The sequence below is a fragment of the Marmota monax genome, unplaced genomic scaffold (genome assembly GCF_021218885.2).
Source record: "Marmota monax isolate L192 unplaced genomic scaffold, Marmota_monax_Labrador192_F-V1.1 WCK01_AAM20220418_F8-fsc00038, whole genome shotgun sequence".
NCBI classification, from domain to species: domain Eukaryota; kingdom Metazoa; phylum Chordata; class Mammalia; order Rodentia; family Sciuridae; genus Marmota; species Marmota monax.
The window spans coordinates 5681963-5695594 of NW_026692498.1; the positions used below are offsets into that span (position 1 = coordinate 5681963).

At 48.2% G+C, this 13632-nt stretch overlaps 1 protein-coding gene and 1 long non-coding RNA gene across 4 annotated transcripts in view; one reads left to right on the forward strand and one right to left on the reverse strand.

Moving 5' to 3' along the window:
• Positions 1 to 830: 830 nt before the first annotated feature.
• LOC124093017 (uncharacterized) lies at positions 831 to 1747 on the forward strand. Its single transcript, XR_006851825.2, has 2 exons — positions 831 to 979; positions 1390 to 1747. It is a non-coding gene; the product is annotated as an uncharacterized LOC124093017 (long non-coding RNA).
• A 3572-nt stretch (positions 1748 to 5319) lies between these two features.
• Kdm2a (lysine demethylase 2A) overlaps positions 5320 to 13632 on the reverse strand; it is a 115022-nt gene continuing 106709 nt past the window's right edge. For all 3 annotated transcript variants that reach the window (XM_046445113.2, XM_046445114.2, XM_046445115.2), the window contains 5 exons: positions 12554 to 13266; positions 10360 to 10523; positions 9679 to 9837; positions 8935 to 9150; positions 5320 to 8508 (listed from right to left, as the gene is read on the reverse strand). In XM_046445113.2, coding sequence (XP_046301069.1) covers positions 8327 to 8508; positions 8935 to 9150; positions 9679 to 9837; positions 10360 to 10523; positions 12554 to 13266 — 1434 coding nt within the window. In that variant the 3' untranslated portion in view covers positions 5320 to 8326. The remainder of the gene's footprint in view (positions 8509 to 8934; positions 9151 to 9678; positions 9838 to 10359; positions 10524 to 12553; positions 13267 to 13632) is intronic.

Sequence of the window (13632 nt, forward strand, 5' to 3'; positions counted from 1 at the left end):
TCGGGAATTCCTTCACTCATCCATTTAACCATATTTGTTGAGCTCCTCTCACACTCCACACACTGGTGCTTGGCCTTAGACAAGGAACACAGGAAGAAACAGACTGAATTTATGAGCAAACAATGCATGATAGTCGCTGAAATTTATTGAGCTCTTATCCAGCGCAGGTCACTGATCCTAGAGGCCAGCTGATCTCCTATACTGCTGCAAATATCCTTATGAGGACCCCCTCACCCACACCAACACACAAGTTTCAAGAGCCAGGAGCCTTCTCAGGTGAAGCTAGGAAAACCTCTGCAGAAGGGGTGTTTTCCCCAGAGCCAGAAAAAGGGGAGGAAGGCAGCTGTATTAGAGATAAGAAAAAGAGAGTTTTCCAGTCGTGGAGAGTCCCTGAGAAAGGAAAGGGGCCAGGTTATCGAAGAGACACCCATATCACCAGGACGCGGGTCCTTAGCGCCTTCACACACAGGCCAAGGACCTGCCAGTGCTGCTGGTTCCTCAGGACCTGCCTTCAGGACAGCACCTTTTCCCCGGGACCTCCGGAAGATCACCATCCCTGCACTGCTCCCGGTCCTAGTCTCCTTTCCGCTTTGCTGGGATGTGGGTCTCACGCGGCTCTGGCCGAGTCCTGGACAAGGTTTTCGCCCTGCGTCCTGTCCCTGGCGCGTGCGGTATCCTGGTCCGGCCCCCCCCCTCTGCCCCCGCCCCGCCCCGCTCCAGCTCCGCCTAGCCTTGGCCCCGCCCAGCCTTGGACATGTCCCACCCCGTTCTGGCTCCGCCTAGTCTTGGTCCCGCCCCACCCTGTTTGGGCCCTAGTCGCGGCCATCAGGAGTCCTGACCAATGCGCATGCGTTCCGGCGCCGCTCAGCCTGGCCTCAAAGCTTGCTGTGTTCGCAGCTGTTGCGTTTATGCCTTGACACTCCCAACCGGCCCGAGTGTTTGGCTCACAGCCCCTGCGCTGTGGCCGCGGGTACTTGCTGTGAGTGTGCGTGCATGCGTGGTGCGGGGAGGAGATGGAAAAGACATGGGTCGATCCTGTTATTCAGCTGAGTGCCCTAGGCAAGTTACTTAAACTCTCTGAGCATGGCCTCGTTTGATTCTTCTGAAGGAAGAGTAACGGAGGGGTTGTGGCTGTGGCTCAGTGGTAGAGCGCTCGCCCAGGATGCGTGAGACACTGGGTTCCATCCGCAGCCCCGCATAAAAATAAACAAATAAGATAAAGTCATTCTGCCCAACTAAAAAAAAAAAATTAACCGAGATAAAGTGTGTGAAGCGTCACTCTGGAATATCTTGTGCCTCCCTTATGTCTCCCCTTAGATGTCCTCCAAAGGCCTCTTTTCTCTCATTTATCTTCCTCCCTCTACCACTTTTTTGTCTGTCCTGCTCTAGGTCTCTCTGTCTACTGTGCTAGCACCCTCATGGCACACTCAAGGGGAGTCAGCAACTGGCGCTTCCTGCGGCTGTGGCCTCCGGGAAGAGGCAAGTTGGGAAGGGGAAGGACAGCAAAGGCAGCAAACTGATGGCATGAGGAGCCTTTCTTTCGTGCAAGATGTGGAACTGGAAAGATGATGGGAGGAGAATGGATCTCTGCGGCTAGCAGGTGCCAGGCCCGAGGTGCTGCTGGCCACTCAAGCCACACCTGGCAGAGCTGGCCTGGGGTTGGGGGAGCTGGGATGCCTCTCCCCACAGGACCTGCTACACCCTGCAGGGCCCTGTGCAAAATAAAATTCAGGTCCCTCATTCACAAGTCTTAAGAATTTCAGGATGGTGAGAGCAAAGGATGAAGCTAAGCTTGGGTCCTTGGGATTGCAGAGTCTGGCTTGACTGCATGGGGTTTTCACCACGAACTGGTTCTGCCTCCAATCTCCATTTAGCTATCTCTCATTACAATCAGAATAAGGACATCTTATCCCCTACTCCTGGGACAGACCTGGATACACTTCTCACCCAGGATGCTCAGTAGGGCATAGTAGGCTGTGGAGTCCCAGCTCTACCACTGAGCTTCATACCCATACTTTACCTCCTGAGCCTTGGCTTTGTTTGTTACCTGTAGGATGAAGACAGCTGCCTAGAACCATGAACAGAGAGGCTGGGGAACAGCCTGGGGAATGCAGATTCTGGAGCCAGAGTCAGTCTCTGGATTTTACTAACCAAGTCACTTTGGGAAAATTATTCATTGTCCATAGCTCAGTTTCTCTCTCTCTTTTTTTTTTTTGTACTGAGTATTGAACCCAGGGCTACTCTACCACTGCAACACATCCCTAGCACTTTTTATTTTTATTTTTTACTTGGAGACAGAATCTTGCTAAGTTGCCCAGAGTGGCCTGAAACTACAATAGTCCTGCTTCAGCCTTCTGAGTGGCTGGCATTACAGATGTACACCTAGCATATTATTTATTTATTTTTGTGGTACTGAGGACTGAAACCGGGGATGCTCTACCACTTTTAAAAAGGGTGCAGCAGGGGCTGGGGATGTGGCTCAAGCAGTAGCGCGCTCGCCTGGCATGCGTGCGGCCCGGGTTCGATCCTCAGCACCACATACAAACAAAGATGTCGTGTCCGCCGAAAACTAAGAAATAAATGTTTTTAAAAAAAATTCTCTCTAAAAAAAAAAAAAAAAAAGGTGCAACGGTGCATGCCTGTAATCCCAGTAGCTCAGGAGGCTGAGATAGGAGGATCGTGAGTTCAAAGTTAGCCTCATCAATGGCGAGGCACTAAGCAACTCGGTGAGACCCTGTCTCTAAATAAAATACAAAGTAGTTGGGTGTTGAGTGCCTCTGGGTTCAATCCCTGGTACCAAAAAAAAAAAAAAATTGAGACATTGTTTCCTGAAGTTGTCCAGGCTAGCCTTGAACTTTTCATTTTCTTGCCTCAGCCTCCCAAGTTGCTGGCATTACAGGTGTGAGCCAACACTCCTGGCCTACAGTTTCTCATCTTTAAATGGAAAAGAATAGGTTGATAGGAGATACTACAAGTGCTTGGAACAGTGGCCACCAACTTGGTAAGGACTAGCATATGTAGCCAGTGTCACTATACAGTTACCTAAGAAATGTCCTCAGAAAATCCAGGTTAGCTTCTTTTGGTTGGTAAGAAACAGGACAGGCTTCTGCAGGAAGGTGTCTAAGGGAAGACTTTTCAATTGTGGTGGGATGGCATACTCTAAACAGCAAGCCTGGGGATCACAGAGATGTCTGGTTCGAGGCCTCTTAGAAGGACCCAAAGTGTGCCAGCCATGGAGCTTCCCACATTCTAGTTGCCTGTGGAAGGCTGAGAGTATTCCGAGTTTAGACATTACCTGGAGGGTTACTGAAGATATTTATATATGCCCAAGAAAGATTAATTCATAGCTGAATGCAGGCTAGATCAGAAATGGCCTCCCCCCCCCAAAAAAAAAGAGGCCAGTGGTATCCACATAAGAAAGGAAGGGCAGCTAGGCCTATTGTCCTGGCTATTTGGGATACTGAGCATCAGGGTTAGCTGAGTTTGAAACCAGCCTGGACAACAGTGAGACTCCATCTAAAAAACAACAACAGGGGCTGGGGACATAGCTCAGTTGGTAGGGTGCTTGCCTCGCATGCACAAGGCCCTGGGTTCAATCCTCAGCACCACCAAAAGAAAAAAAAAAAAACAACAACAGTAAAAAACAACAACAACAAAAAAAAAACAGAGGCAGCAGGTAGGAGGGGGTAGGTAGGGAGATATGGAGTAGTAGAAAAAGTACATTTGGAGAGAAGTTCCTCGGGGTATAAGTGAGCTTCTGAGAACACTCTCTCAGCAATGCCAAGCACTGTGCCAATTGCCAGCCCAGGTGGTAAATGGCACAGACTGATCCTCGTTCACAGGCCAGGTGGGAAGACTGACCTTAGAGTCCTGAAGATCAGAAGAGCCTGGGAGTGTCTGATTCAGTCTTGAGCTGTGGGAGAAACAGAGAAGTCACAGGAAGGTATGCTAGGCATGGGGACAGCACAAGCCAAGGCCCAGAGATGGCGGAACCGAGGTCAGCTATGGGTAGAGGATCGGGAGGCCAAACATGATTGACAAAGCCTGAGATAAACACACTATTTTTGTTTTGATACTGGGAATTTAATCCTGGGCCAGTCTATCACTGAGCTACATTACCAGAACTTTTAAAAAAATTTTTAAACAGGGCCTTGCTAAGTTGCCTCTGCTGGCCTTGAACTTGCAATCCTCCTGCCTCACTCTCCCAAGTAGCTGGAATTACAGGTGTGACACCATGCCAGCTTGAATGCACTTATGTTATAAGCAGGAGAAAATATAGTCAAATCTTTTTTTTTTTTTTAAATATATTTTTTTAGATGTTGAACTTTTATTTATTTATATGTGGTGCCAAGAATGGAACCCAAGTGCCTCACACATGCTAGGCAAGCAGCTACCACTGAGCCACGACCCCAGCCCTCAAATCTATCTTGAGAGAAATGGTCTGGCTGTTGGTATGGAGATGGAATTGATTTGAAGGCTGGGAGGCTGCCTGGGGCTGTTGCTGTGCTGGAGGTCTTTAACTGTAGTGGCTTCCACTACGGATGCAGGGATGAGGATACCAAGAAGCAGAAGATTTCTGAGGCACAGGGATGCAAAATTAACTGTTCTATTCCTGATAACATCCAAACATGGTCATATCCACATCCACCCTCAGGAAACTAACATCAGGTCAGCCCATCATCTAATGTCCCATCTGTTTCTAGAACATGCAGCAGAACCAAAAATGGTCTTTAACCATCAGTCCGGGAGAGTAGGACAAGCAGAGACCCACTAGATCCTCTGAGGGTCCCAGAGCCTGCTCAGGAACTCCCACCAAGGAGGTGCTTGCTCTTTGGTAGCACTTGGTGCATGTTTAGAGATTAGAAGCTTGTTCTCAACATTCCTTTCACAGGGCAGGTGGGGACAAATGCCAATCACAGGCTCTCTGCTTGGCTACTTTGAGAAAGCACTGCCCTCAAAGGGAGGCCTGCTCTGCAGCTTTAGTACTTGGTGGCAGTGGGGGCGAGAGATCAGAAATGCCCAGGCCTATTCTCAGGACACCTTGATGGTCCCTTCAGTCTTACAAATGACAGCAGAGTCATTTCAAGCACTGCCTTTATTGGCACTTAGAATTTTCACATCCATTAAAAAAAAAGTTTGCCTTGATTAAGTACATATTGTTTTTAGAAGCAACTTCTGCTGACATTAAAATGACAAAAAGCTACTAAGCAGATCCAAGTTGTCTGGGTGCCACAGCTTTGCTTCTACCCAGAGTGATGAGGCCAACACCAATTGGCATGACTTGATATTCTCACACACACACACCAGAGCCAAAAAGGGTTGGTTTTGTTTTTAAAGCTTTTTTATTTAAAAACAAAACAAAACAAAAAAACCCAAATTAAAATATTTCCCATTGGAGGCTATTTCTTTTTTGTCTTTTAAAAATTTTATTACACAAATATCTCCCATTCCCACGTGTAAGAGGAAAGATGTCCTTGCTCTTTCTAAAACCAATAGTGGAGAACTTTTAGAAAACAAAGTTCAACTAGCTTCCCTCCTTCCCTGGCCCAAAATAACCCCAATGTGTCAACTGAGATAGCGTAAGACTTATCCCCTTAATGCTTACATTTAATTTAAAATTTTTAGCACAACATTGGAGATTGACTCTAAATCAGCAACAAAAAATATATATTTACAATATTTTTCCGAAAAACAAAAAACACAAACAAACCCTTTAAACATAGTGACTTTAGGAGTTTTATTTATGGAGCAGTTATTTTTTTAATCACCAAGTGATTTTATATTATATATATATAAATTTTCTTCCTTTCCTTTGTGTTTTTTTGCCCCGGTGCTTGGAAAGATGGAGGCAGAGGTCTGGTCCTGCAGTCTGAGGAGGGCAGGCTCTCTTGGCAAGGCCGCAGCTAAGAGCAGATGCAGGAATGCGATGGAACTCCCGAGTTCCTCTGTCCCCAAACAGAGACACTTCTCTCTTCCACGTGGACCGACCCTCACCTCTAAAAACCATTCTCCCCTCACAGTCCCAAAGAAAAGTAAAACCCAGCAAAGGCACTGGTCCATTTGCTGCCATCCTGGGCTCCCTTTTCTGCTGACCAATTTACGTGCACGGTAAAAATGCTTGTTTTTCCAAATCAAAAAACAAACACAAAAACCAGAACCCCAAACCAACCACCAGCTTGGAAATTTCTGTGGATGAAATGTCCCAAAGTCAGAGGCACTCTCCCGGCACAATCCCTGCTCTGAAGGGGTCTCTCCACCTCCCCTTTTATAAAAGACAACAAAACAAAATTTAGTAATCTTTTCAGTATTTTCCACAGGAATAACCCCCAAAAAAAAAAAAAAAAAAAAAGGCAGGAAGCTTCCAATTATAGGTCATTAACAATAATATTAATAAGGTTTTTGCTCAACACCCAGGGTTCTTTTCAGAGAAATTCCCCTAACAGGCACTCTGGAATAAGTCACTGGCATTTCCTCAATGTTTCAGGCCCATACTGCTGGGGCCTGGAGACCAATGGGAGGGGCAGAGGGTCAAAGGAGCAGACGACTGCTGTTTTTAAGGTGCAGCCAGGAAAACCAGCAAATTGGAACAGACACAATGCCACCTGCTACCAGGGCCCAGTTTCCTCTAAGGTGGCCAGTTAATGCCAGGGTCAAAGCTTGGGTAGGTGGCAAAGAGGAAATCCCTCTGCCTCTACTGCTTTGGCAGTGGCAAGGAACAGTGGGCATCTCTCCTCAGGGTGGCTCAAACTTCAGACCCCTGGTGCAGGGCTCCATCCCCCCCAACCCCCACTAGAGGTTCAGGAGGAAAGCCCGAGACTGGGCTACAGCAAAGGGTCCAGAAAGGGATGGGCTGGAGAAGGCAGGGGCAAGGTTGTGCTATCAATCTCCTTACAGATGGGGAGCAGAGTGCAAATTTGCATCCATCATTTATAAGCTCTTGCCAAAGGCTGCTGCTATTGAGCATCTCCTCACACACTTAAAAAATGACCCAAAAGAAATTCCAACCTTTCTTTCTTCCTTTTTTTTTTTCTTTAAAGTGCAAAAAGCTCTCTGCTGCCCTAGAGAGAGGATCTTTGGACAGGCCGTTTGATGCAAAGTAAAAGGGGGCAGCTGATGGGGCTTGACAAAGGGCGGTGGAGTGAGACACCATGTTCCCCTCACTACCTCCCTCCACACACACGCAAAGAACACTCAGCCACACACACAGAGGCACATGCACACCCCCTTCCACAGCTGTGGGCAGAAGGCAGGTGACTGGCTTCCAAGCAGGACCCCTCCCCCTAGAAAGGCACCAGATCAGTGAGTCATGGGGCAACACACAGACCTGGGCTCGGGGAGGCTACACTGAATAGGAAGCCTGGAGGAGCCTGGCCTGGAGGCAGGTGGGGACTCAGCCAGTTCTCTGCTTTCCTTACCTGGGGGAGACAGGCTGCTCCCTCTGGGGACACACATTCTGGGAAAGCCCTATTCAGGCAGGAATGAGGACATGTAGAAGAGGGCAGTCAATGGGAGGCAGGGGTGGAGTACAAGGAGATGGTGCCTGTCTCATAATCTGCCTGGGTAGCAATGAAATGGGGGCATCTCTGGGGTACAGTTCCAGCTCCTCTAAAGAGTTTCAATCCCAATAAGTGCAATAAAGACCTCACAGAGACTAGTAGAAAAGTCAAGGGGCTGGGTGGGGAGGGAGGTACACCACAATATGTGAACAGCATGAGCACTGGACAGCATCAAGCTCAGGAACAGGAAAGGAGGGTAAGCACAGATAAGGGGCCCTAGGCTTCGAACATCTCGACAGCACCAGTGGGATCTGCTGGGCCTAGCGTTCCTGGGGCTGCTGGCCCCTCTTGCAGAAGCCGGGAGAGTATGATGGAGGAGAGACACGCACTGGACACCATGAGGAGAACCTGGCCAGAAGCAGGGCCGCTTTCTTCCCTGGAGTTTGCTCAGAACCAGGCACTGCTGGGGACCACAGGAGGGGAAGAGGGGCCCAGGGCCCGGTGCAGGTGAACATTGCATGAAACCCCAAACAGAGAGCCTGGCCTCCTGGCAGGTGAGCAAACGAGCAGACACTGTGACAGCACAGTCTGTGCGTTCCTTCCCCTTGGATCCACTGCTCCTCCCCTTTCCTTGGAGGAAGAGGAGCAGGCAGGTAAGCCTGGTGTCCACTACCCTCTCTGCCCCACCTGTGGGAGAAGAGCTCAGGGATAGGAGAGCAGAGAGGGAGTGTGACGCTGGCCTCAGAGCCCGTGCAGGGTCAGGGAGAAGCTCTCCTCAGTGGGGAGGCAAGGGAAGATCGGTTTCCTGTTCAGTCTGGGCTGGGCATGTCTTAGCTGATCTTCTGTATCAGCTTCTCGTCAGACAGGCAGTAGAGGCTGTTGATGGACAAGTCTGAGATGAAGTGCTCACAGGCTTTTCGAGTGATCTGCTTGCATCCTCGAAGGTCGATCAAGGTGACATTGGCGATGCGCCGTAGGTAGATCAGCGTCTGGTCTGTCAATTTATTGCAACCTGTGGGCACAGCAGCCATGAGGATAATGGTCAAAAACATAAGTCAAAAAAACAAACAAACAAACAAAAAAAACCCCAGCCGTAGATGACCTCCTACACCCTTCAGTTTCCCAAGTCCTCTTTCCCCCAAATGCTAAAAGCTTCTTGGCTCACAGTTCAGAGATGCCATCAGCACTGCTGCCTCACTCACAGCACCATGGGACACAAGCACACAAGGGCTATAAAGCTGACCAAATCATAGCTGGATGGCAGCCATGCATGTGGGCTCCTGACCTACCTATCCTGGTCCCCAGCCCTACATCAGTTAGAAAAGGGATATAGTTTAATCAACGCACCCCAAATCACTGTGGTTTACTGGTCAAGTTCCAGAGAGGGCTGGGACCTGGAAGCAGGGGCACTGTCCAGCATGAAAAAGCAGCAGCATACCTGCCATATTGAGCTCTGTGAGGGAATAGCGAGTGGAAGACCCGACGGCAGTGAGTAAGTTGGAGGACTGATCTGTAAGGTGGCTGCAGTGACTAAGGTCGAGTCGAGACAAGAGGGGCATGTGGCGAATGATGAGGCGAAGCGTGGCATCCGTGATGTCAAGGCCTGCCAGCCGGAAGTCAGTCATGTTCCGGAGCTTGCTGCGATTGTCCTGACCTGTACAGGCAAGAAGAGAGCCTAGATCAAGACTCTAAATTCTCTAATCTGGCTCCAAACCTCTAGGAGCATCAGTTACTTGCTGGCCAGGCCCCCTAGACAGAGTTAAACAGAATGCCCACGCCCAACCCTACCATTAGGGAGCAATGTGTGGGGATAGTTTCTAGGAAACAAGTTTTCTTCCTTCCCAGTGCCAGATTATGCCTTACTTACACTGGTATGTGTGGAATGCTCCTCCCCTTCCCACAGCCTCACGCTTTTCTAGACCATCCTTCAAATAGCTTTGACATTCCACTACGAAGCCTATGCAAGCCTTCCTCAGGCTGCAAACTCCACTGACCAGAGAATGGAATCCCTCCTTTGTAAGTAGTTATCTGCTTATCTGTACTTGTTCAAAGTCTACCATTCTGTTCTGAATTTGTACTCTCCTATTCTTCCACAGTTTCACTTCTGAGAACTACCTTAGCTTCTGAGGATGATGTCTGTTATAATAAAGACAAGCACGGACAAATAATGTCCAGAACATACCCGGCTTATCGGCCGATGGAGTCAGCAAGTCCCGAATTTGAGGGTCCTTGATTCCTACTGCCCACCGAAGATCAAGGGTCCTGAGAAGGGGGCAGCTGGAGGTGCTGAGGGCAGAGACTGCAGACCACGAGCAGCCTGCTAGGAGGAGGTCTTTCAGTCCTGCGACAGATGGAAACAGAGATGTGCAACGTACCGTTTACCAGCACATCCAAAGCCTCAATTAACAGCTGACCTGAACAAGGTGAATGGACCTTAGTCTACTGGAAGAGAGGAACAGTATCCTAATCTAGTATTAAGTTCAAAGACTCCTTTGGTATCCTATATTACATCTTCTAGCTTTGACATTAAACTGACTGCTTAGCTCCTAACAGAACAATACAAGAATGAGTGGCTTTCCTGTCTTTCTGAGACCTCAAAATACTGAAGAGCTTACAAGGGGCCAGTCAAGGCAATATCAGACTTAAGTTTCCTCTCCAGTGGCTATGCTGAGGAGACGTGGAGAGTTGGTGGCATCACCTGATCCATTTCTTTGTTGTCTAGTGTAGTCACCAGTCCAGTGACTCCTTGGAGACCAGCAGTTAAGGTGGTCCCAGACAAATCTCTTACTAAGCAAAATTCAAAAATGGCATAAAGTAATTCTAAGAAGCACCATTAACAGCTCATCTTTGCCTGCTCACCCACCTGGCAGCCTATTGACCAGCCATGTCAGCTGCTTTTTGGAGATATTGGTCCAACTGAGGTCAAGGCTAACTGGTTGCCTCTTGATGATGCCACTGAGAGCCTGGGGTACAATGGCCTTACACCTACTCAAGTCAATTTTTGTCCAAAGTCTCTTGTCGCAGCACCTGTGACAGAAGAGAAGAGCACAAGCTGTAATTAACTTGATACCCTGTCAACATAGTGCCCATCAAAGGCTGCTGCAGACTTTTGGAATAAACAGAATGCTTCCTGAAGGATCATTCTCCCTATATTTTTCTATAGGAAGAATGAAGATCATACCCTTTTTATTTTTTGCCTCAAAGCCTAGGCAAAAACTGCCTTGTTCTCAATAGCAACTAGACATTTTGCAGACCTACATATTAAGTAATATATAACTTAAATATATAATCAGTTACCCTATTTCTGGAGCAGTTGAGAACACAGTTGTTAGGGACACAAAAACAATACACTATAATGCCTTATGCCCTAAAATGGCTGGTTCCTACTGAAGAGTATGAAAATAAACATTTTACTATTTCTTGACTTTTTATTGACTGAAGGTACTTGGCTTATCCAGTCTTTATCAGTCACTAACAGCTGCTGGAAACACAGGGTTTTACTCAGCACTTGCACAATACCCGCACCTTAAACTCATTACTGTCTTAGGCCTTAAGAGGCTCTTTATCAGGCCTAGATCCTCTCTCCACCTTGGGTTTCTGACTTGGTGCTAGCCTGACATTTTCGAGTCAGTTCAGGCCAGCCCTAAAACGTAGAGGACTGCCTTTCCACTGCAGACTACAAATCCACAGGCCACACACTGTGTTGTACCATGCAGGTTCCATATTATTTTATAATCCCACCCCTGCCCAGCAGAGTCTGGCTGGCAGAGAGCGGGGAAACTGCACATAATGGGAGATTTATGTACCTTGGACTAGAAACTAAAGGGGTAGAGCTAGGCAGGCACACTAGCCCCAGAAAGAGAAATATTAAGATAATCTAAGAAGATCACATAGTGTTTTGAAAAATAAACTCTTATTGGCAAAGAACAGGGTCTTTATTTAAAGACTGACAAAATTTCACCGGTGGCACATCAAACTTCTATGGCAGGAGGAAGCTGCTGACCAGAAAGCAGAGGTTCTCAAATAAGCACACAGCAGAGTCCCCTAGAGGAGGGCTTGCAAGAGCTTGCTGGACCCACGCCCAAGGCTCTGATTCAGCAGGCTTGGGATGGTCCCTGAGGATCTGCATTTCTAGTAAGTTCCCAAGAGGATGCTGGTGGTTAGGACAATGTACTTTGTGAACTGCTGTATTAGGATGTGATACAGATAAAAGAAATATGTCCTAGAGCATAAGGAAAAACCTGAAATGTCCAACAGAAAGCCCTTTGTTCATCATCAATCCTAGGGATTTCCCCTCCAAGAGTCTGTTCAACCTGAGAAGGCTGGTCTCATTAAGAAGGGAAACTAAGGGCTGGGGTTGTATCTCAGTGGCAGAGCGCTTGCCTAGCATGCGTGAGGCACTGGGTTAGATTCTCAGCACCGTATATATATAAATAGATAGATAGATAGATAGATAGATAGATAGAAAGAAAGAAAAGAAGGGCAACTGAGTCTCAGGAAGTTCCCAAACTGGACCATGCTTGCTGGAAAAAGGGACTGGTTAAGGTTTGGAGGATTAGAAATAAAACTGTGGAAAATTATGAGTACCTTCAAATTCATTTTGGAAAGCATGCCCACTTCTCTCAGTGGGTAGAAAAGTTATCAAGGCAGGGGCCTGGATGTAGTCATCTGTGTCATGAAAATCAGACAAGTGACTTGCATGTCATAGGCTCTCCACCACCACATGATAAACTGAACCCATAGGTGTGGGATAAGACTTCCAGCTCATTAGGACTTGAGATTTAGTATAAAAATGTACAAAACCATCACAGTTTCTCTTCACCCAGCAGAGAAAGATGGGGAAGCATAGAGCAGGGAGAGGAGGCAATGGCTAAATTCCCCTAATAATATCTGCTGATACAGAAGGCTATATCTTTAATAGGACACACAGTCCAGGAAATAGACTGGGTCCGTTTGCTCCTTGTAGGACCCCACAAGCCTTCAGGTAACAAAGGGCATGCTGCTCTCAAATGGAAGACCTACCACCTATGCCCATACCCCTCTGTATCCCTGCTCACCATTTATACCACGTCTTGCACACTCGCATACATTCACAAAGTTCTCTGCGGCTGAGGTAGCGGAAGACAGACATCCAGACCTCCCGCTGCATCCAGCTTTCGTCTCCATCCTGAGCCCAACTGCCCCGGCCATTCAGCCTGGCTGCACCCCCCTCCTCTGCACTGTCATCTTCCTCCTCCTCCTCCTCCTCTTCCTCCTCCTCTCCCCCCAGCCCCTCCTCGTCCCCACGTTGGGGGGTTTGGGCTGGGCAGTGCTGCACTAGCACACGGGGAGAATGGCGAAGGTTGGCAGAGGAGGCCGTGATGGCCTGCAGCTTGGGCACAATGGATGTCCCGTGGAGCTCTTTGGTGGGCCTCTGTAGCGTGACAGTGAGGTACGATCCCCGGATCTTGGCTTTTTCAACTTCAGACAGCTCCTTTTTGCCGCTGGGATTGTTCTCCTTTTCCCGTACCATGGTGCGCTCTGTGGCTTGCAGCCGCAGCAACTGCCGCCGTTTGAAGCGCTCATCACGGCTGGCACTGTGGTGGTCGCTGGGGCCAGCCCCAGGGGATGACCGAGTCACCATACCCCGGGGGGAAACAGGGTCATGGATGAGCTGCAGCATGGAAGTGGGTGAGTGAGGCGGGGGTGTGAGGGGCTCGTCGCAGCTCCGCAGGGGCCGCAGGACTTTGGCTTGTACGGCTTCTTCATCACTCTCTTCCATTTTCCGCTTCTGCAAAATATGCCCAGAAAAGCAACATCAGTGCTTCCTTTCCCCCAAACCCTCTGAACCAACAAGGTAAGCCTGAGAGATGTCACTGCTGCCAGAGGGAGTTATCTTTTCAGAGCTTGCAATTTACACTCTATGAAGATCAGCAACTGAGCTCAGACCTGTGCCAGATAACACTTGATTATGGAATAAAAATCTGTAAGTGGGTCAAAAAATGGTCTGTGTCCAAGTACAGAGGAGTGAGATCCAAATCTGGACTGCTTGAATGTATATCCCACCTTATTCAACTCTGGATTTTGGATTATAATTCTCTGGGTAAAAATACTATTTAAACAGGTTATAACTCTACATCTTCATAATCTGACCATT